General features: G+C 42.3%; 1 protein-coding gene across 1 annotated transcript; it reads left to right on the top strand.

Annotated features, from left to right (window-relative positions):
- Nucleotides 1-263: 263 nt before the first annotated feature.
- On the top strand, nt 264-20,574 carry LOC138360984 (zinc finger protein 681-like). The gene is made up of 2 exons (XM_069320468.1): nt 264-754; nt 17,977-20,574. Exons 1-2 carry the CDS (start codon nt 272-274, stop codon nt 18,667-18,669), a joined length of 1,176 nt encoding a protein of 391 aa, XP_069176569.1. The 5' UTR covers nt 264-271; the 3' UTR covers nt 18,670-20,574.
- The last annotated feature ends 777 nt before the right edge of the window (nt 20,575-21,351 follow it).

The raw sequence follows: 21,351 nt of genomic DNA, 5'->3' as shown, positions 1-21,351 counted from the left end.
TGTACCCGACGTTCACTGCTGCCTATCAACGAGGCTTCCCTATTGTTCCTGCCTACATTTATCCTGCTACCATGCAAAGTAAGACCGGTAAGGCCCTTAAGAAAGAAAACACGCCTAACAAGAATAACCCCACTAGCCAGGCTAACAACATGATTAGTTCAGCTATCTCCCCCTCGGTGGCCGCCGTGGGGGGTACCGACTCTCCCCCCCCCCCCCCGTCAACAATAACAAACAATCTCAGCTGGGCGCAGCGCCGTCTCTGACACGGGCCATGCAACTATTAGGTAGCCATATGGACCAACTTAAACGAGCTGCTGCCCCTTGTTCTGACTTCAAGAGCCTTGCTGATAACCCATGGCTCAAGTTATTAACTCAAGTACATGAAGATCAAATGACAGTAATCAAAGAGCAGTCGGCCTTAATAATGAACCTGCAAGGCTCATTATTATCTTTGCAGAATGAAGCTGGAGCCTTACTCAAGAACAATCAAGATCTACCTACCAAAGTCGTCCACCTCGAACAAGAATTAAACCTTCTCAAGAACTCAGTTACTAACTTTAATCCAGATGAAACCACTAAAAAACGGGAAGAAATATTGCAACAGTTTGAGAACCATCTGAACAACCTACAACAACAACACACTGTTACCCAAGACGAGACAGACCAACATAAACTACTTGAATCCGTAATTATCTCTTCACGTGATTTTCCCCAAGAAACTGCTGGAGAAGACTGTGCTGCCATCGTGATCAAGGTATTGCTGGCTATCTATTGGATCTTTATTTTACTTCAAAATTGTTACTATTTTATTGTATTTACTTTTATTCTTGTGTTTTGCTTTATCGTGTATCTTGTATCGTGATCCTCCGCATCTCTATGCACACTGATATTGATCCTGATCAAAATCTTCTGTCTCATATCTACACCAACAAGCACATTGATCATCATTATTGCAAGTATTTCACAGCACACCAGGCTAAAAACAAACTCCAAAATAGCACCTGTCTATCAGTTTACAACCAAAATGTTAGATCACTTGGTAAGCATTTTGACGATTTAAATGCATTACTCACAGCACTAGGTACTAACTTATCGTTCATTATTTTAACAGAAACTTGGCTAAATAAAGACTATACCCAACTCTACAACTTAGCTGGTTATAAAGCCATTCATAACTGTAGGCCTAATAAAAAAGTTGGTGGCACAGCTATATATTACCGAGATACATTTATCTGCAACAGTGTTATTAGTGACAGAGATGACTACTGTGAATATACTTTTGCTCAGTTTACAATTAAATCCCTTAAATCCTCTTTGACTATTGGAGCCATCTATAGATTTCCCAATACTAACATAGCTTCTTTCTCAGACAACCTAAGGAATCTAATTATAAACAACAATCTCAACAAAAACCACATCATCCTGGGAGGAGACTTTAATATTGACCTGGGTCAACAAAATTGCTCTTAAGTTGACTATTTCCTTAACAGCATGAACTCTTGTATGCTAATCCCCACAATCACCAAACCTACCCGAGTCACTCAAACATCAGCCACTACCTTGGACCACATATGGACAAACATAACAGCTCCCCTTGTATCTGGTATAATCTACGACAGAACAACTGACCACTATCCTACCTTTCTCATAGCGAACATGGACATAACACCACCAAAAAGCAAGAAACTTTCATTTAGGCTACACAGTGAATCAGCTTTAGGCAATCTTACAGATGCACTTCACAATAGTAACTGGGATTCTGAATTCAATAATACCCATGATATAAATTCATTAGCTAACCTCTTCCTCTCCAAAACTCTAAGCCTCTACAACCTTCATTGTCCCCTTTTTACCAAGCAAGTAACTGACAAAAGATTGAACAATCCATGGCTCACAAGTGGCATTCTCAACTCAATCAACAAGAAATATGAATATGAAAAGAAACTTAGGATTGGCCTAGTTTCAAAGGAAGTAGCTAAAGGATACTCATCAATGCTTACCAGTATCATAAGAAAGGCAAAACTTGCATATTATGTGAATAGATTCAATGAAGCAAAAGGCAACATGAAAAGCACTTGGAAAACAATCTCTAGTATCCTAGGAACTAAACAACACTCACATAACCAAATAAAACTCTACAAGGATGGGGATATACCGTCAACTGATTTAGAAATGGCAAATGAATTTAATAGTTTCTTTTCATCGGTTGGTGCTAATCTTGCCAGTAAAATCCCACAGACTCAGACACATATTAACACATATCTTTCAGGCAGCTATCCAAACTCTCTTCTCCTTTCACCAATCAGCCCGGCAGATGTTGTGTCCATCATACACTCTCTAAAAACCAAGGCAGGGAACACCAGTGAAATTCCATCCATTGTGTATAAGAGAGCCTCCCATGCCCTTGCCCCACCCATAGCACTACTGTTCAACAAATCTATAGAGTGTCACACCTTCCCTGTTATCCTCAAAAAAGCAAGAGTAACGCCAGTCCATAAAGGAGGCAATCCAGCGGACATAAACAATTATAGACCAATATCAAATCTACCCATTCTATCAAAAAATATTTGAAAAAATTATTTACAAACAGCTCTATTCCTACCTCGTAAAATTCGACATACTCAGCCCCTGCCAGTTTGGCTTCCGGTCCCAAAAGAGCACCAACGATGCAATCATTAGTCTCCTTGACGTTATCTACTCAGCCCTTGACAAAAATGAGTTTCCGATTGAACTCTTCATTGACCTAAGAAAAGCCTTTGATACTGTTAACCACAACTACCTCTTACTTAAACTCCAGCATTATGGAATCCGAGGCCTTGCCCTTGATTACATCCAATCCTATCTTAGTGACAGACACCAATATGTAACCATCAATGATACAACTTCCACTCTACCAATTACCGTTGGAGTGCCACAGGGCAGTATCTTAGGACCTCTTCTATTTCTTATATATATAAATGATCTGCCTAATGTCTCTAATATTCTCAAACCTATATTGTTTGCTGACGATACTACCCTTATCTATTCAGACCTCAACCCACATACACTAAATAATGTTGTGAATAATGAATTAAAAAAAGTCCACTTATGGATGTCAACGAACAAACTAACATTAAACATCGAAAAGACTTAATACATCTTATTTGGAAGCAAATCATGAAATGCAATTCAGCTACAGATAGACAACATTAACATCAGTAATAAAAATGATGGCAAGTTTCTTGGCCTATTCCTAGACAAGAGACTCAACTTCAGCACCCACATTCAACACATAACTAAGAAAGTCTCTAAGACAGTTGGTATACTCTCCAAAATCAGATATTATGTTCCTAACTCTGCTCTCCTCTCACTATATTATGCACTAATCTACCCCTATCTTAATTATGGTATCTGTGCATGGAGGTCAACCACTGCAAACCACCTTAAGCCCATCATCACACAGCAAAAATCTGCTATCATAATAATAACTAACTCTTCTTTCAGACAACACCCCCTCCCCTTCCGGCCCGTTGGCGTCGTGAGGGGGCTTGGTGGACGGCTGCCGGAGTGTGATGCTCCGTTGGGCAGTCCTCTGTCCTTTTCTGGCCTTGCACTCCTGCTGCTGTCTTCTCCAATTGTGCCGGATCGCTTTTCCTTATGTTTCGTTTTTCTCCCCCCTCTTCTCCTATCTGCTTGTCGTTTCCTGCCGACCTTTTGCTTGTTTTGGATTCTTTCTTTGGACTTCTTCTATTTTGACGCCCGGGTGCTTGAGGAGGCATACTCTTGCACCCGTAGAACTGTAGTACCCGACGTCTCGAGCGAGGGGAACCTTTTATTGTCAATCCCCCTTTCGTCGCTGAACCCGATCTCGACGGACTGACGGTTCTTAAGGTGGCGTTTGTGGGGCGTATACTCACGACGCACCCCTAGGGGGCCCCGGCATGATCAGCGATAGCTTCCTGTTGGGTGTCCTGCCTCTAATTGTGGCTCCATGGTGGGTATGGGGGCACATTCGTGGATGAATTTGTCACTTTTCGTCTCTATGTCGTTGAATGTTTCCGTTGTACCCTCTCAGGCTCGTGGGGTGGGCGACCAAGCCCCCGAGTCGGCCTGTATTGGAAGACCAGGCTCTGTAGCTCCCGCTGCGTTGGGCCCCGACCTTGCTCCTCCTTTGACCGTCCTGACTTCTTCCCCCAGCTCCCCTCCCTCCTCTGAGGTTGGGTCGAGCCTCCAGCCCCCGGTGGTGACCACTTCGTCCCCTGGTGTGGCTAAGTCTTTCGTTGTGACTACTGCGCCTTTTGACCCCTCTCTCTCTAGGGGTTCTCACCGCCGTTCGCGCCCCAACCGCACTCGCTCGATTCCTTCCCGTGCTGATGCGTATCAGGCCTTGTTTGGTCCTGCTTCATGGGCCAAATACTTTGATCTCCTCCCTCTTGATTCTGCGCCTCCTGACGATTTCTCCCTCCATCGGCATCTTGTAGATTCCGTGGATGCGTGTGTTACTTTCAACCCCACTCGTCTCGGTACACGTGTCGTTGCTGCTCCTTCTCAGGATGCGGCTTCCCGCTTGGCTGCCTTATCTTGCCTTGGCGAGATCCCTGTTCGGGTCTCCAAGAATGTTCAGATGAATTCCAGTGTTGGCACTATTCTCCTCCCACCCCATGTTGCAACCGGTGTTCGGAATCTGCAGGATTGCCACGATGATATTCGGCATATCCTTGATGCCCAAGGCCATTCTGTCCTCCAGGTTGACTCGTTTACTCGTCCCCCTCGTGGTCGTCGCCGTCAACCCCTTCGCGTTGTGAAGATCACCTTTGATGGTAGGACCCTTCCATCCTCTGTCATTCTTGCTGGTGCTAGGTGCTCTGTCCAGGAGTATATTCCTTCTCCTCGATTTTGTAATAAGTGCTGGAGGTTTGGGCATGGTGCCCTCCGCTGCTCTGGGACTGTCTCTCTCTGTCCTTTGTGTGGGAGTGAAGGTCACTCTAAGTCGGAGTGCACTTCTCCCCAAGCTCGCTGCCTCAACTGCGGTGAGGCCCATCCTACGTTCTCCCGTGCCTGTTTCCATTACAAGCTTGAGGCGGCCGTCCTTAACCTGAAGCACCGGGAGCGTTTGTCTTTTCCTGAGGCGAGGCGCCAGGTTCGCCGGCTCCCGCCTTATACTAACATCTCTTATGCTCGCGTGTTGCGCTCTTCCTCTCCTCGTCCTTCCCCCCTTCCTCAGACTCTCAACCGTTTCCGGGCCTTGGACCCTGATACGCCCACTGCCCCCTCCTCTGTTCCTTTGAGTTCTTTCCCGAGGGGTCCCCCTCCTGGTCCTCTGTCTGGGGTTCCCCTTCTTTCAACCCGGTCTGTCATGTCTCCTGTGTCTTCTTCCTCGTCCCCCTCCGATCCTCCTTCCCATCCTCTTCCTCCATCTATCGGCTCTCCCCGCCGCCTGTCGGTGCAGGCGGATGTCCATCGCTCTCCTAACGGCCGTCGTGTGTGCTCTCGTTCGGCTTCTCCTGTTGAGACACTGGAATCCGTTGCCCGGTACGTAGTTGCTGGGACACCTGTCTCTTTAAGTCAGAAGCGTAAGCCTGGCTCCTCTCCTTCCTCTTCCCCGGCGGGTAAGAAGGCTTTGCTTTCTTCCTTAGCTCCTACTTCGGGCTCTGTTGCTCCTTCCCCTCCCGTTTCAGTGGTTGCGCCCCCTGTTCCTGCTATGGAGGTTTCTTTGGCCCCTGCTTCCCTTTCGGTTGCTGCTCTTGCTGGGGTGTGCTCCCCTCTTTCTACTCCCCCTCTTCCTACTGCTGTCCTTGACTGCTCCTCTCCGTTGTCTCCTCCTCTTCCTCCTCCTCCTCCGGACCCCGCCCGCCCACCTCTGATCTGTTCTCCCGTTTCCTTCCCTCCGTCTTTGCTCAGTTTACCCATGCCCCCTAACCCTGACTTTGCTGACCCTGATATTCTTTAACGTGCTCTGTTGCTCTTTCGCCTTTGTTTCTTCCTTGTTCTCTGTTTTTGTCCTTTCTCTTCCCGTCGTTGTCCATTCTTCAATGGAACGTTCGAGGTTATTACGCCAATTTCCTCGAACTCCAACTTCTGATTTCGCGGTTTTCGCCCCTTTGTGTCTGTCTCCAGGAGCCAATGCTTGGTGCTCGTCCTGGTCGTTTTCGTGGCTATTCCTTTCTCTCCCCCCCCCCCCCAGCCATTGCTGGGGCTTCTAATTCTTCTGCTCTCTTGATTCGTGCAGATGTTCCCTTTGTTCCTTTACTTTTTCCTTCGCCTCTCCATTGTTCTGCTGCTCGTATCTTTGTGGGGAAATGGTACACAGTTTGTTCCATTTATCTCCCCCCGAGTGTCCCGCTCTCTCTTCCTGATTTGAAACACCTCCTAGACTCCTTGCCAGAGCCTGTGCTCCTGCTGGGTGACTTCAATTGTCGTCATTCTCTTTGGGGTGACGTTCTGACGAATACCCGGGGTCGCCTCCTTGAGCCGTTTCTCCTATCTTCTTCCCTGTCTCTTCTGAATTCTGGTGAGCCCACTCATTTGGACTCTCGGACTCGCACCCTTTCTTGTCTTGATCTTTCTCTCTGCTCTTCTTCTCTTTACTTAGATTTCACGTGGCAGGTTCTTGATGACCTCCATGGAAGTGATCATTTCCCCATCCTTGTTTCCTTTTTCTCTTTTCGCCCTTCCCTCTCTTTCCCTAGGTGGCAGTTTGCTAAGGCAGACTGGACCCTATTTACCCTCAGTGCTGCTCTCTCTGACCTCTCCCTTCTGCCTCTCTCTCGCGCTCTCCTCCTTTTTCATGACACTGTCTTCAACGCTGCCCTCCGCTCTATTCCTCGCTCTTCCTCTCGGGGTCCACGGAAGTGCGTTCCCTGGTGGAATGCGGACTGTGCTCGGGCTGTCCGCTGTAAGCGTGCAGCCTGGAAGAGGCACCGCCGTAGGCAGACGACCGATTCTTTTCTTTTCTTTCGGAAAGCGAGTGCGGTGGCCCGTAGGGCCATCCGTACGGCTAAACGTGAATGTTGGGCATCTTATGTCTCAACAATTACGTCCGAAACCCCTCTGGCCCAGATCTGGAAGCGTATCCGCAAGATAGCGGGTAAGTTCGTTCCCGATGTTTCACCGGTCCTTCACCTCCATGATAATCTTGTGGCGGACCCGTTGCAGGTCGCTTCCGAACTGGGTTCCCACTTTTCTTCTGTTAGCTCTGGTCTTCATCTTCCCCAATCTTTCCTTCTTCGTAAACCTGTCCTTGAGTCTCGTCCTTTAGATTTCTGCACTCATCTTCAGCTTCCCTATAATGATCCCTTCTCTCTCTCTGAACTTCGTTCTGCTCTGGCCCTCTGCGGTTCTACGGCGGCGGGCTCCGATGGTATTCATTATGAGATGCTTCGCCATCTCCCTCCGAGCACGTCTCAGTATTTACTGAGTCTGTATAATCGGATCTGGGAGTCGTCGTCAGTCCCTGAGGACTGGCTCGATGCCGTTGTCCTCCCTGTTCGCAAACCGGGGTCTCTGGGTACTTCCCCTACGGACTTTCGCCCTATTGCTCTCACAAGTTGTGTCTGCAAACTTTTTGAACGTATGGTTAACGTTCGTCTGATGTGGTTCCTGGAACACCATCACCTCCTCTCCCCTTCTCAATTTGGTTTCCGCAAGTGCCGCAGCACGACAGATGTCCTGGTGAACTTGGAGGTCTATATTCGTACTGCTTTTGCTGCGAAGACCTCCGTTGTTGCCGTCCTTTTTGACCTGGAAAAGGCTTACGACACCACTTGGCGTTATCATATCCTATCTCAACTTCATTCTTTTGGCCTTCGTGGTCATCTCCCTCTCTTTCTCCGCAGCTTCCTCTCTCGTCGTTCCTTTCGGGTGCGCCTTAGTACCGCTCTCTCTCCCTCTTTTCAGCAATACGAAGGTGTGCCCCAGGGTAGTGTTCTGAGCACTACTCTTTTTCTGGTTGCCCTCAATGGTCTTCTTTCCTCTCTTCCTTCTGGTGTCTTCTCCGCTCTCTATGTCGATGATCTTACCCTTTGTTGTCAGGGTGATGATTCGCCTTTCCTTCAACGCCGGCTTCAACTTGCAATTGATGCCGTGTCGTCTTGGGCCACTGATCATGGCTTCAAGTTCTCTACTTCTAAGACTTGTGCCATGACATTTACACGGAAACGGGTTGTTCTTCGTCCCTCTTTGTCACTTTATGGTCATCCCCTTGAATACAAAGATTCCGCGAAGCTTTTGGGGTTATTCCTTGACACTCGTTTGTCTTGGTCTCCCCATATCTCTTACCTCCGTGTTGAGTGCTCTAAGGCCCTTACCCTCCTTCGGGTCTTGTCCCATACTTCTTGGGGGGCAGATAGGCGCACTCTCCTTGCTTTACATTCTTCTCTCGTCCTGTCTAAGCTCGATTATGGTTGCCCTGCTTACTCGTCTGCTTCTCCTTCTACTCTTCGCCGTCTTGATGCTTTGCACCATACTGGGTTGCGCCTCAGTTCTGGTGCCTTTCGTTCGACTCCCGTCCTTAGCTTGTATGTTGACACTGGCTTCCTGTCTCTCCAGGACCGCCGTGATCGCTACTGTCTTCGCTATCTTGCGCGGTCCTTGCAACATCCTTCCTCTCGCCTCTGTCGTGCTTTAACTTTTACCCCTCCTGCGGTTCCTGTTCCTCTTCACCACCTCCCTCTTTCTGTCCGGTTGTCTCGCCTGCAGGATTCTCTTTCCGTTCGTATTTCTGATGTTTCTCCTCGTGTTGTTCCTTCTTTGCCCCCGTGGAGGGTCCCTCTTCCGCGGTTTTGTACTTCCTTGACCCGTATCACTAAAGCTTTTACCCCTCCTACGGTTCTAAAACGCCTTTTCCTCGAGCACTTTTCTTCTCACTCCCGCTCCGTTTCTGTCTTCACCGATGGGTCTAAGTCAGCGGACGGTGTTGGCTACTCTGTTGTTTTTCCTGATCGCACTTATATGTGTCGCTTGCCTCCGGAGACTAGCATCTTTACAGCGGAACTTTATGCTATTCTCTATGCTCTTCGTCTCCTACTTTCTCGTTGTCAGTCTTCCTTTGTAGTTGTTGTTGACTCTCGTAGTGCCCTCATGGCTCTCGGGTCCTTTAATCCAGTTCATCCAGTGGTTGTCGAGATCCAGCATTGGCTGTTTCTCGTTCATAGTAAATTTAAGTCGGTTGAGTTTTGTTGGGTTCCCAGCCATATTGGTGTGTCTTTAAATGAGCGTGCGGATGCTGCCGCCAAGGAAGCTGTCCGCTCTTGTCCCATCTCTCGTAAGGGCATTCCGTATTCCGACTTTTACCCGGTTATCCATTCCTCAGTCCTTACCCGTTGGCAGGCTTCTTGGTTGTCTGTTACTGGTAACAAGCTACGTACTCTTAAATGTTGTGTTTCCTCGTGGCAGTCCTCCTTCCACCGTAACCGGCGGTGGGAAACAGCTCTGGCGAGGTTGCGTATTGGCCATACTCGCTTAACCCATGGTCACTTGATGGAGCGCCGCCCTGCTCCTTATTGTCCTAGTTGCATTGTCCCTCTTACGGTCGTGCATGTCCTTCTTGAATGTCCTGACTTCCAGGACGAGCGTATGTCTTGCTTTCCGACCGCCCCTCGCGGTCACCTGTCCCTCGATAGAATTCTTGGTGACTCGGATACTTTTGATATCGTTCGCCTTATGCGTTTTTGTTCTCGTATTGGCATCCTTGGTGATATTTAGCGCCCTCTGATTATTTTGCGTATTTGATGGTGCTACATAGCCTTCCCGGTTTGGTGCCTTCTTTTGATAATTACTTACTTACTTCAGACAACACTCAGCTCCCTTGTTTAAATCCCTAAACTTGCTAAATATTAACTCCCTCCACACATTCTCTTGTGTCAACTACATTTACAAAACCCTGTTCTTAAATGCAAACCATGCTCTGAAACTCTTCCTGGACAGATGTAATAGGACCCATTATCACCACGCCAGAAATAAATATCTCTTTGATATCCCCAGGGTCAAGCTTAATCTGTGTAAACACTATGCAAATTAAGGGACCTAGTCTATGGAACTCACTCCCTAGTGAATTGAAAAACTGTAAAACTTTTGCCTTATTTAAAAGCAAAACCAAAAAGTACCTAATTTCATCTTCTTAGTTTCCTACACTGAGCTTTAAATTTGCTCTGTACCTAGTGTTACCCAATCTCCTAATTTTTATGTAGTATCAAACAACCTTATCATTGTGTTCATTGCTGTCTTCTTTTATGTGCTAGCCATATGCTGTGTTGTGACTACCAATTTTTGTCATCTACCATTCAAGCTGTCATTGCAATCAATCTTATATTGTTTCTGCTGTATTGTGCCTACCAATTTTTGTCAACTACCATTTAAGCTGTCATTGCAATCAATCTTAGCCACCTTGTGCTTTAATATACTGTACCTACAATTTTCTCTCATCTTCTTTTTTTCATTCCATGTAACTGTTATCATTTTTTTTCTATAAATTTTGCAAGTATTTACCTCCTTAAAATTTTCTTAGATTAAGGACCTGCTCGAAAAGCTGCGCGTACTAGTGGCTTTACAAGACTGTAATTACCATATTATGTATCCTCACATTCCCAATGTACATTCTTGTATATGCATAAATAAATAAATAAATAAATAAATTGCAGGATAAGTTAAAGTATTCAATCCAAAAAAATAACATCAAATCAGCTTATAGAGTGGGTACCAAATCATCTGGTACTAATAACAGGATACCTATAAAACTAGATAGCTGCTCCCGCAAGTCTGATTCGTATCTCATCTGCAGTCGCTAGTAAATCCACTGTTTATTTGAATGAATGTCTGACCAGGTTCAGGCAAAATCTCTTTTTTTAAACTGCGTGGTTTCTGCAAAAATTCCCCTGCAATTAAACACTGTTTTGTGCGAGATGGTAAAATTATAGCTAGGAGGACTGACACTGGAAAAACCTATTCAATAACCACTGAAGCTCACCTTAATTCTTTCCTCAGTGACTGTAGGATAGCTGCTGTATAGCCTGAATTCAAATTATAATCACATTTAACTACCATTGTGTACTTTAGCTCTGTCTTTCCTTACAAAAGGTTTTAACTTTAGTTAAAAAAATAAAAAAAAATATATATTGTCATCTTTATTATTGTCTTTTTTCATTTTACTCCCATGTTCCATAGTACACTGGCTTTGCCTGTGTCCTCTAGTATTAACTTCATTATCCAGTGTTCCTGAGTGTATCTCTATTTAAACTACCTCAGTTTGTTTTAGTGTAACTTTAGTATTCAACTATAGTGTACTTAGTTTAGTAAGCAAGCTTTTCATTTTATAGTTATCATAATTGCTTTTTTACTTTTTTGGTCATCTATTGTTACTAATTACTCTAGTTCATTTTTTACATTCCTAGTTCCCATTAAGTTTTTTTTATTTAAATTACCATTAAGTTTATATTACTTTAGAATTTTTATTCTACTTTTTTCTTTGTTTTCTATTTTGTAATTTGCCATTCTTGCCTTGTTTTCCTGCAAACAGCCTTTTTATGCAGACAAGTATAGACCCAGAACTAAACCTCTTATCCACTATCTATGACAATCATCACTTTCAGATTCAGATGTTTATTCAGGTAAGGTATATACATACAAGTGATGTTACATTAATGGATTGATATATAGATAGAGCTAGTACATACAATGCCTAAAGCCACTATTACGCAATGCGTTTCGGGCAAGAAAAACATTAATATCTAGAACTTAATACTAATTGAGCATAAAGAATAAAAGATGTTGAGAACAAATACAAATAAAGATAAAAAAAAAGGGGGAACATGACTGAAAAAGCAGCACAAATACAATAGGTTGACAAACAGTGTTGATTAAAAAAAAAGAAAAAAAAAGAAAATAACAGACATGGGTTGACAATAGAGGAGTGAGGTAGATTACAGGGAATTTATTAGGTAGTGTTTAGTTTTTATCTTAAACTGGTTGAGAGAGGTACAGTCTTTAACATGGTTGGGAAGGTCATTCCACATTCTGGGCCCCTTGATTTGCAGAGCATTTCTAGTTTGATTAAGACGTACTCTAGGAATATCAAAACTGTATTTATTTCTGGTGTGGTGCTCATGGGTTCTGTTACAACCTTCTATGAAGCTTTTAAGATCAGGATTGGCATTATAGTTTAGCGTTTTATATATGTATAATACACATGAGAGAATGTGCAGTGACTTAATATCTAACATATTAAGAGATTTGAGTAGGGGTACCGAGTGATGTCTGGGGCCAGAGTTGGATATTGTTCTAATAGCGGCTTTGTGTTGGGTAATTAGAGGACGTAAGTGATTTTGGGTAGTAGAACCCCAAGCACAAATACCATAGTTGAGATAAGGATAGATAAGGGAGTAATAGAGAGTCACCAGAGCAGGGCCTGGTACAAAATATCTGATCTTAGAAAGAATGCCCACAGTTTTTGAAACTTTTTTTGATATATTTAGAATGTGTCCCTGGAAATTCAGCTTGTGGTCAATGAGAATGCCAAGGAATTTGCCATCTAATTTGTTACAAATTTGGGTATTGTTTATTTTGAGATTTATAAGACTAGAGGATTTATTGCCAAACAGAATATAGAAGGTTTTGTCAATGTTAAGGGTGAGTTTGTTGGCAGTTAGCCAAAGATGGACTTTATTTAGCTCAGTATTTACTGTGGCATTTAGAGCAAGAGGGTCAGGACTGGAGTAAATGAAGGTTGTGTCGTCAGCAAATAGAATTGGTTTGAGGTGTTGGGAGGCATTTGGAAGGTCATTAATGTAGATGAGAAAGAGGAGAGGGCCAAGTATGCTGCCCTGAGGAACACCAATGTTGATGGGTAGGGTGGGAGAAATTGTATTATTCACAGAAACATATTGGAGCCTGTCAGTAAGGTAGGACTCGAGGTATTGTAGGGAGTGTCCTCTGACTCCATAATGATGTAATTTAAGAAGAAGGTTTTGGTGGTTGACAGTATCAAAAGCTTTACGCAGGTCCACAAATAACCCAACAGGGAGCTCCTTTTTATCAAGAGCTGTATGAATCGAGTTAAGCATACTAATAAGTGCATCGTTAGTGCTTTTTTTGGGTCTGAAGCCATATTGGCAAGGGCTAAGTATATTGAGTTTGGCTAGATATGAGTAAAGCTGCTTGTATATAAGTTTTTCAAAAATTTTTGACAAGTTTGGCAGGATTGATATAGGTCTGTAGTTGTTAACATCTGTGGGGTCACCACATTTGTGGACAGGCGTTACTCTCGCTTTTTTTAGAATATCTGGAAAGGTTTGGAGTTCAAGTGACTTGTTGAAGAGCAAAGCAATAGCAGGGGCTAAAGATCTGGAGGCTTTTTTGTAAATTAAAGTTGGTATCTCCTCAAGGGCACCAGACTTGGTTTTAAGGGAAAGGATTATCTCATTGACGTCAGTGGAGTTAATAGGCTTTAGGTACAGAGACTGTGGATAGTTACCTGTAAGATAGTCCTTAATGTCAGTACTGGAAGATGGAATATCATTTGCAAGGGATGAACCAATGGAAGAGAAGAACCTATTGAACTCAATAGCAGAATCAGAGGCTGAAAGCTGACCATCGTTATTAGACAGGAGAGTCGGTTTGTTATTTAAAGATTTCTTTGATCCCAATATTTGTGAAATTGTGCTCCAAGTTTGTTTAATGTTGCTCTTTATTTGAGTAAATTTATCTTCGTAGTAATTAGTTTTGGCTCGTCTAATTATCTTAGTTAGCAATAATGAGTAATTCTTTGAGAATTCTTTGGAGACAATTCCTAACCTATACTTCTTCTCAAGGTCGTGTTTTTTGTTAATGGATTTCAGTATTCCCTTTGTAAGCCAAGGATTGTTAAGCCTTTTGCTTGTGACTTGTTTTGTAAGCCTAGGACAGTGGGTGTTATAAAGGCTAAGAGTTGTTTGTAGAAAAGATTGCACTGCTAGGTTGATGTCCCCTATGTTACCTAATTCGGACTCCCAGTTGACATTATCAGCAGCAGTTATAAAATTGTTTATAGCAGTTTCATTGTGCAGCCTAAAGCTTAACTCCCTTGTTTCTAGAGGTGGTTTGCTAATGTTAGTTAAGAGAAATGTGGGGTAGTGGTCTGTAGTGCTATCGGTGATTATACCTGAAGTAAGCGGAGAGGTTATGTTGGTCCAGATGTGATCTAGAGTCGTGGCAGTGCTATCAGTGATTCTAGTAGGTCTAGTGATTAAGGGTATGAGGAGGCAGGAATTCATACAGTTGAGGAAGCTAACAGCAGTAGGGTGTTCTGGCTCGCAGAGGTCAATATTAAAGTCCCCTGCGATAATTAGGTGGTTTTTGTTCAGTCTGTTATCAAGTATTAGATTTCTAAGGTTTGAGTTGAATACAGACACATCAGTGTTGGGAATTCTATAGACTGCACCCACAGACAGGACAGACTCGGCACCCTTGACTCTGAAGCTGGCGAAGATATACTCCCCATAGCAGTCTCTAGTTCTAATTTCTTTTAAGCATGTTAGTTCTTGGTGGTAGTAAAGAGCAGTGCCACCACCTCTCTGAAGTTGACGACAGTTGTGAATTGCTGAGTAGTTAGGCATGTTAAAGAGTTGAGTAGTATCCTCTTTCAACCATGTTTCAGTAAGTATAATAAAAGAGAATTTGTTGCCAATAGTTTCAATCAAGGCACTAACATCATCGAAGTGTTTACCTAGGGATCTAACGTTCAAATTGATTACAGAGATATTGTGATTATTGTGACTTTAATGATCTAAATTGCAGATATTTTACAGCACATGATGTAAACAATGTATTAACACATAATCACAATATCTCTGTAATCAACTTGAACGTTAGATCCCTAGGTTAACACTTCGATGATGTTAGTGCCTTGATTGAAACTATTGACAACAAATTCTCTTTTATTATACTTATTGAAACGTGGTTGAAAGAGGATACTACTCAACTCTTTAACATGCCTAACTACTCGGCAATTCACAACTGTCGTCAACTTCAGAGAGGTGGTGGTACTGCTCTTTACTACCACCAAGAACTAAAATGCTTAAAAGTAATTAGAACTAGAGACTGCTGTGGGGAGTATATCTTCGCCAGCTTCAGAGTCAAGGGTGCCGAGTCTGTCCTGTATGTGAGTGCAGTCTATAGAATTCCAAACACTGATGTGTCCGAATTCAACTCAAACCTTAGAAATCTAATACTCGATAACAGACGGAACAAAAACCATCTAATTATCGCAGGGGACTTTAATATTGACCTCTGCGAGTCTGAACACCCTACTGCTGTTAGCTTCCTCAACTGTATGAATTCCTGCTTCCTCATACCCTTAATCACTAGACCTACTAGAATCACTGACAGTACTGCCACGACTCTAGATCACATCTGGACCAACATAACCTCTCCGCTTACTTCAAGTATAATCACCGATAGCACAGCAGACCATTACCCCACATTTCTCTTAACTAACATTAGCAAACCTCCTCTAGAGTCAAGGGAGTTAAGTTTTAGGCTGCACAATGACACTGCTATAGACAATTTTATAACTGCTGCTGACAATGTCAACTGGGAGTCCGAGTTAGGTAACATAGGGGACATCAACCTAGCAGTGCAATCTTTTCTTCAAAAAACTCTTGGCCTTTATAACACCCACTGTCCTATGCTTACAAAACAAGTCACAACCAAAAGGCTTAACAATCCCTGGCTTACAAAGGGAATACTTAAATCCATTATTAAAAAACATGACCTTGAGAAGAAGTATAGGTTAGGAATTGTCTCCAAAGAATTCTCAAAGAATTACTCGTTATTGCTATCTAAGATAATTAGACGAGCCAAAACTAAATACTACAAAGATAAATTTACCCAAATAAAGGGCAACATTAAAAAAACTTGGAGCACAATTTCTTTGGAGCACAATTTCTCAATATTAGGATCAAAGAAGATTTTAAATAACAAACCAACACTCCTGTCCAATAACGATGGTCAGCTTTCAGCCTCTGATTCTGCTATTGAGTTCAATAGGTTCTTCTCTTCCATTGGGCCATCCCTTGCAAATGATATTCCATCTTCCAGTACTGATGTTAAGGAATTTCTTACAGGTAACTATCCACAGTCTCTGTACCTAAAGCCTATTAATTCCACTGACGTTAATGAGATAATCCTTTCCTTTAAAACGAAGTCTAGTGCCCTTGAGGAGATACCAACTTTAATTTACAAAAAAGCCTCCAGATCTTTAGCCCCTGCTATTGCTTTTCTCTTCAACAAGTCACTTGAACTCCAAACCTTTCCAGATATTCTAAAAAAGCGAGAGTAACGCCTGTACACAAATGTAGTGATCTCTCAGATGTTAACAACTACAGACCTATATCAATCCTGCCTAACTTGTCAAAATTTTTTGAAAAACTAATCTACAAGCAGCTTTACTCTTATCTAGCCAAACACAATATACTTAGCTCTTGCCAATGTGGCTTCAGACCCAAAAACAGCACTAACGATGCACTTATTAGTATGATTAACTTGATTCATGCAGCTCTTGATAAAAATGAGTTCCCAGTTGGGTTATTTGTGGACCTGCGTAAGGCTTTTGACACTGTCAACCACCAAAACCTTCTTCTTAAATTACATCATTATGGAGTCAGAGGACACTCCCTGCAATACCTCAAATCTTACCTTACTGACAAACTCCAGTATGTTTCTGTGAATAATTCAATTTCTCCCACCCTACTTGTCAACATTGGTGTTCCTCTGGGCAGCATACTTGGCCCCCTCCTCATTCTCATCTACATTAATGACCTTCCAAATGCCTCCGAACACCTCAAACCAATTCTATTTGCTGACGACACAACCTTCATTTACTCCAGTCCTGACCCCCTTGCTCTAAATGCCACAGTAAATACTGAGCTAAATAAAGTCCATCTTTGGCTAACTGCCAACAAACTCATCCTTAACATTGACAAAACCTTCTATATTCTGTTTGGCAATAAATCCTCTAATCAATTAAATCTCAATATAAACAATACCCAAATTTGTAACAAATTAGATGGTAAATTCCTTTGCGTTCTCATTGACCACAAGCTGAATTTCCAGGGACACATTCTAAATATATCAAAAAAAGTTTCAAAAACTGTTGGCATTCTTTCTAAGATCAGATATTATGTACCCCGCCCTGCTCTGGTGACTCTCTATTACTCCCTCATCTATCCATATCTCAACTATGGTATTTGTGCTTGGGGTTCTACTACCCAAAATCATTTACGTCCTCTAATTACTCAACACAAAGCTACTATTAGGACAATATCCAACTCTGGCCCCAGACATCACTCGGTACCCCTACTCAAATCTCTGAATATGTTAGATATTAAGTCACTGCACATTCTCTCATGTGTATTATACATATATAAAATGCTGAACTGTAATGCCAATCCTGACCTCAAAAGCTTCATAGAAGGTTGTAGCAGAACCCATGAGCACCACACCAGAAATAAATACTGTTTTGATATTCCAAGAGTATGATTGAATCAATCTAGAAATGCTCTACAAATCAAGGGACCCAGAATGTGGAATGACCTTCCCAACCATGTTAAAGACTGTACCTCTCTCAACCAGTTTAAGATAAAAACGAAGCTATACCTAATATATTCCCTGTTATCTACCTTACCCCTCTATTGTCAACCCATGTCTGCTTTTTTTTAAAACAATGCTGTTTGTCGACCTAATTGTATTTGTGCTGCTTTTTCAGCCATGTTCCCCCCCCTTTTTTATCTCTTTTTTTTTTTATTTGTTCTCAACACTTATTATTCTTTATGCTCAATTAGTATTAAGCTTTAGTCATTTAAGTTTTTCATGCCCGAAACGCTTTGCGTAATAGTGGCTTTAGGCATTGTATGTACTAGCCCTATCTATAAACCCAGCATTCTTTGTAAAATCTTTTGTAGGTATGTACCTTACCTAAATAAAAATTTATTTATTTATTTATTTATTTAAACTGCACCTGTCATGAAGAAGAAGAAGACTCACCAGTGTCCACAGTGTCTGAAGGTATTCACCCGTCCTGGACATGTGAAGCGTCACATGTTAGTGCATTCAGGTGACAAACCTCATGAATGTCCAGAGTGTGGGAAGAGATTCAATCAGCTTGTACATATGACGACTCACAGGATGGTGCATGCGGATGAGAGACCTTTTCAATGTGCCGAGTGTGGCAAAAAATTTAGAGAACGTGGAACTATAATAAAGCACATGTTTGTGCATTCAGGTGACAAACCGCATGAATGTCTAGAGTGTGGGAAGAGATTCAGTCAGCATGGAAGTATGAAGATTCACATGTTAGTGCATACAGATGACAAACATCACGAGTGTCCAGAGTGTGGGAAGAGATTCAGTCAGCATGGAAGTATGAAGACTCACATGTTAGTGCATACAGGTGACAAACCTCACGAGTGTCCAGAGTGTGGGAAGAGATTCAGTCAGCGTGGAAATATGAAGACTCACAGGATGGTGCATGCGGATGAGAGACCTTTTCAATGTGCCAAGTGTGGTAAAAAATTTAGAGAACGTAGATCTATAATACAGCACATGTTAGGGCATTCAGGTGACAAACCTCACGAGTGTCCAGAGTGTGGGAAGAGATTTAGTCATCTTGGACATATGAAGAGGCACAAGATGTTACATGCAGATAATAGGCCAAACACTTAGAGTGTGAAAGATAATTAAGAGAATGTTGAAGGATAATGAGCCACATAAGGGTATATTAACATACCTTTAATCTAACAGTGTGCTATCACAATGTCAGTTGGATGTTCTTCAGAGGTAATTATAATTTGTTTGACAAATAAACTTCACAATGAAAGGTAAAGATATGAAGATATTTTATTATATTGTTCTTTTATGAAAGTTAGATGACCAAGCAAGAACTAGAGAAGCTGTCACTAGGAAAACTCAAAATTGCTTATAAGTATAGAAATATCTCTTTAATTTAGCAAAGGTAAAACAAAGCTTTAAATGCTTTTCTTCATATATATGTAAATAATGTGCTTCCTTTTTTTGCTTCCTGTGGAAATTTATTTAAAATGTAATATACTCTGTAGCTAAGTTATGGACATTTTTGTTGTAATATTATTTAGCATTGGAGTTGGTGAAGAAGACAATCTGAGATGTACTTAAGGTGACACTATTTGATTGGTAAGGAAATGTATATTAATCGAGGAATCTTCTCACGAGATTCATATGCAAACTGATGTCCATTTTTTATTTTTTGTTTAGGCCTATTTATGAGTTCTATTCTTGATTATAAATATTTCACCGAAGAGCATATTGAAGGCTGATTGGCATTTATAGCTGTCAGTCAAGTTAATATGAAATTTAAATTTATATTACTCTAAAAATTTATCACTCTAAATTTACCAGAAATTTATTACTCTAGCCTAACTTTATCAGTTATGCTGTAATTGTCTGGGAATAATATTTTACCCGATTTACCTGAGGGCCACTAACCCAAGTGGCCTCAGTGAGAACAGGAAGTCGTCGGCTTGTTGAAGGTTCCCTTCCCCCTCCCAGTTTGCCTTCATGATTTTTTCCAGGTATATTTTGAAATTCAGCACAGTTTTGGCAGTTATGGGTTTGGTGGGTCGGCAGTTCCATTGATCAATAACCCTGTGGGTGAAAAACCCTGATTCAAAGTTATATTAGTCTGATTGGCAATTATATTATCCTGACTGTCAATTTATATAAAAAAATTATATCAAAGAGATATTTATGTTGTGGTGCTTGTGGGTTCTATTACGTCTATCAATGGAGAGTTTCAGATCAGGGTTAGTATTTAGGAACAAGGTTTTGTACTTGTAAATAGCACAAGAGAATGTGTAGAGCGAGTGTATATGTAGCATGTTCAGGGATTTTAAACAGAGAGGTTGGGTGTTGTTTGAAGACAGTTTTATTGTTATGATAGCACATTTTTGTTGGGTGATGATGGGTTTGAGGTAGTTTGCAGTGGATGAATGAACCCCATGCATAGATACTGTATGTTGAGATACCAACATTAATTTACAAAAAAAAGCCTCTAGATTTTTAGCTCCAGCCATTGCATTGCTCTACAACAAATTATTTGAACTCTAAACCTTTCCTGATATTTTGAGAAAAAAAGCAAGAGTAACCTTAGTCCATAAAAGCAGCAATCTCACTGAAGTCAACAATTATAGACCAATATCAATTCTGCCGATTTTGTCTAAATTATTTTAAAGTTAATTTACACGCAGCCTTACTCCTATTTATACTTAGTTCTTCCCATAATGGCTTCAGGCCCAAAAAAGGACCAATCATGCCCAGTTAGTATGATTAATTTCATTTATGCAGCCCTTGGAAAACTTATTCATTTATTTATTGACCTACATAAGACGTTTTGACACTGTAAACACATTAACTTTCTTAAATTGCAACATTACGGAGTAAGAGGTCACTCCCTCCAATACCTACAATCTTACCTCATGCAGTGACAGGCTCCAGTATGTCTCTGTGAATGATTCCAATTTTCCCACTCTACCCATAAACACTGGTGTCTCACCGGGCAGTATTCTTCACCCTCTCGTCTTTTTCATCTCTCCCTCCCTTTCCAGCTCGTTGTCATCGTGAGGGGGCTTGGTTGGCGGATGCTAGAGTGTGATGCTCCATGGGACAGTGTCCTCTGTCCTTTTGAAGCCTTATGCTCCTGCTGCCTTCTTCACTAATTGTGCTGAATGCTTTTTCCTACTAAGTTAAATTTTTTCTTCCCAATTCTCCTTTTTAATTGCTATTTCCCAGCGACTTTTTGCTATTCTTGATCATTCTTTTAGATGTCATCTTCTGTTTTGACACTGGGTGTTAGGTGAGGCACAGTCTCTCGCCCGTAAAACTGTGGTACCCGAAATTGTTGAGCAAAGGGACACTGTTATTGTCACTCTTTTTCTTCGTTGCTGAGCCCAATCTTGATGGACTGTTGGTTCTTAAAGTGGTGATTGCAGGGCATATATCCACGATGCACCCCTGGGGGGGGGGAAGGCACGTCTTATCGGGTGTCTTATCCTCTAATTGTGGCACCATGGTGGGTATGGGGGCTTGTTTGTTGATGAAATAATTACCTGTTCATTTACATGCTGATATCTGACACTTATTTTTAACTTCTCAAATGTGGGGTGGGAGACCAGGGCCCCAAGTCGGACTGTGATGGAAAGCCGGGCTCTGTAGCCCCCGCTACATTGGGCCCAGACTGGACTACTCCCCCGCTCCCCTTCCTCTTCTGTGGTTGGGTCGAGCCCCAAGCCCCCTGTGGTGACTACCTCGTCCCCTAGTACGACTCCATCTCTCATTGTGACTACTGCACCTTATGACCCCCCCCCCCTCTCT

The sequence above is a fragment of the Procambarus clarkii genome, unplaced genomic scaffold (assembly GCF_040958095.1).
Source record: "Procambarus clarkii isolate CNS0578487 unplaced genomic scaffold, FALCON_Pclarkii_2.0 HiC_scaffold_137, whole genome shotgun sequence".
Classification (NCBI taxonomy): Eukaryota; Metazoa; Arthropoda; class Malacostraca; order Decapoda; family Cambaridae; genus Procambarus; species Procambarus clarkii.
This window is presented reverse-complemented; position numbering and strand designations above follow the sequence as displayed.

Bases quoted from the DNA above. Each gene is read 5' to 3' on its own strand.
- LOC138360984 (XM_069320468.1), top strand. From the start codon at position 272: ATGCAACTATTAGGTAGCCATATGGACCAACTTAAACGAGCTGCTGCC. The intron at 755-17,976 runs GTATTGCTGGCT...CCTGTCATGAAG, and splicing joins GTGCTGCCATCGTGATCAAG to AAGAAGAAGACTCACCAGTG.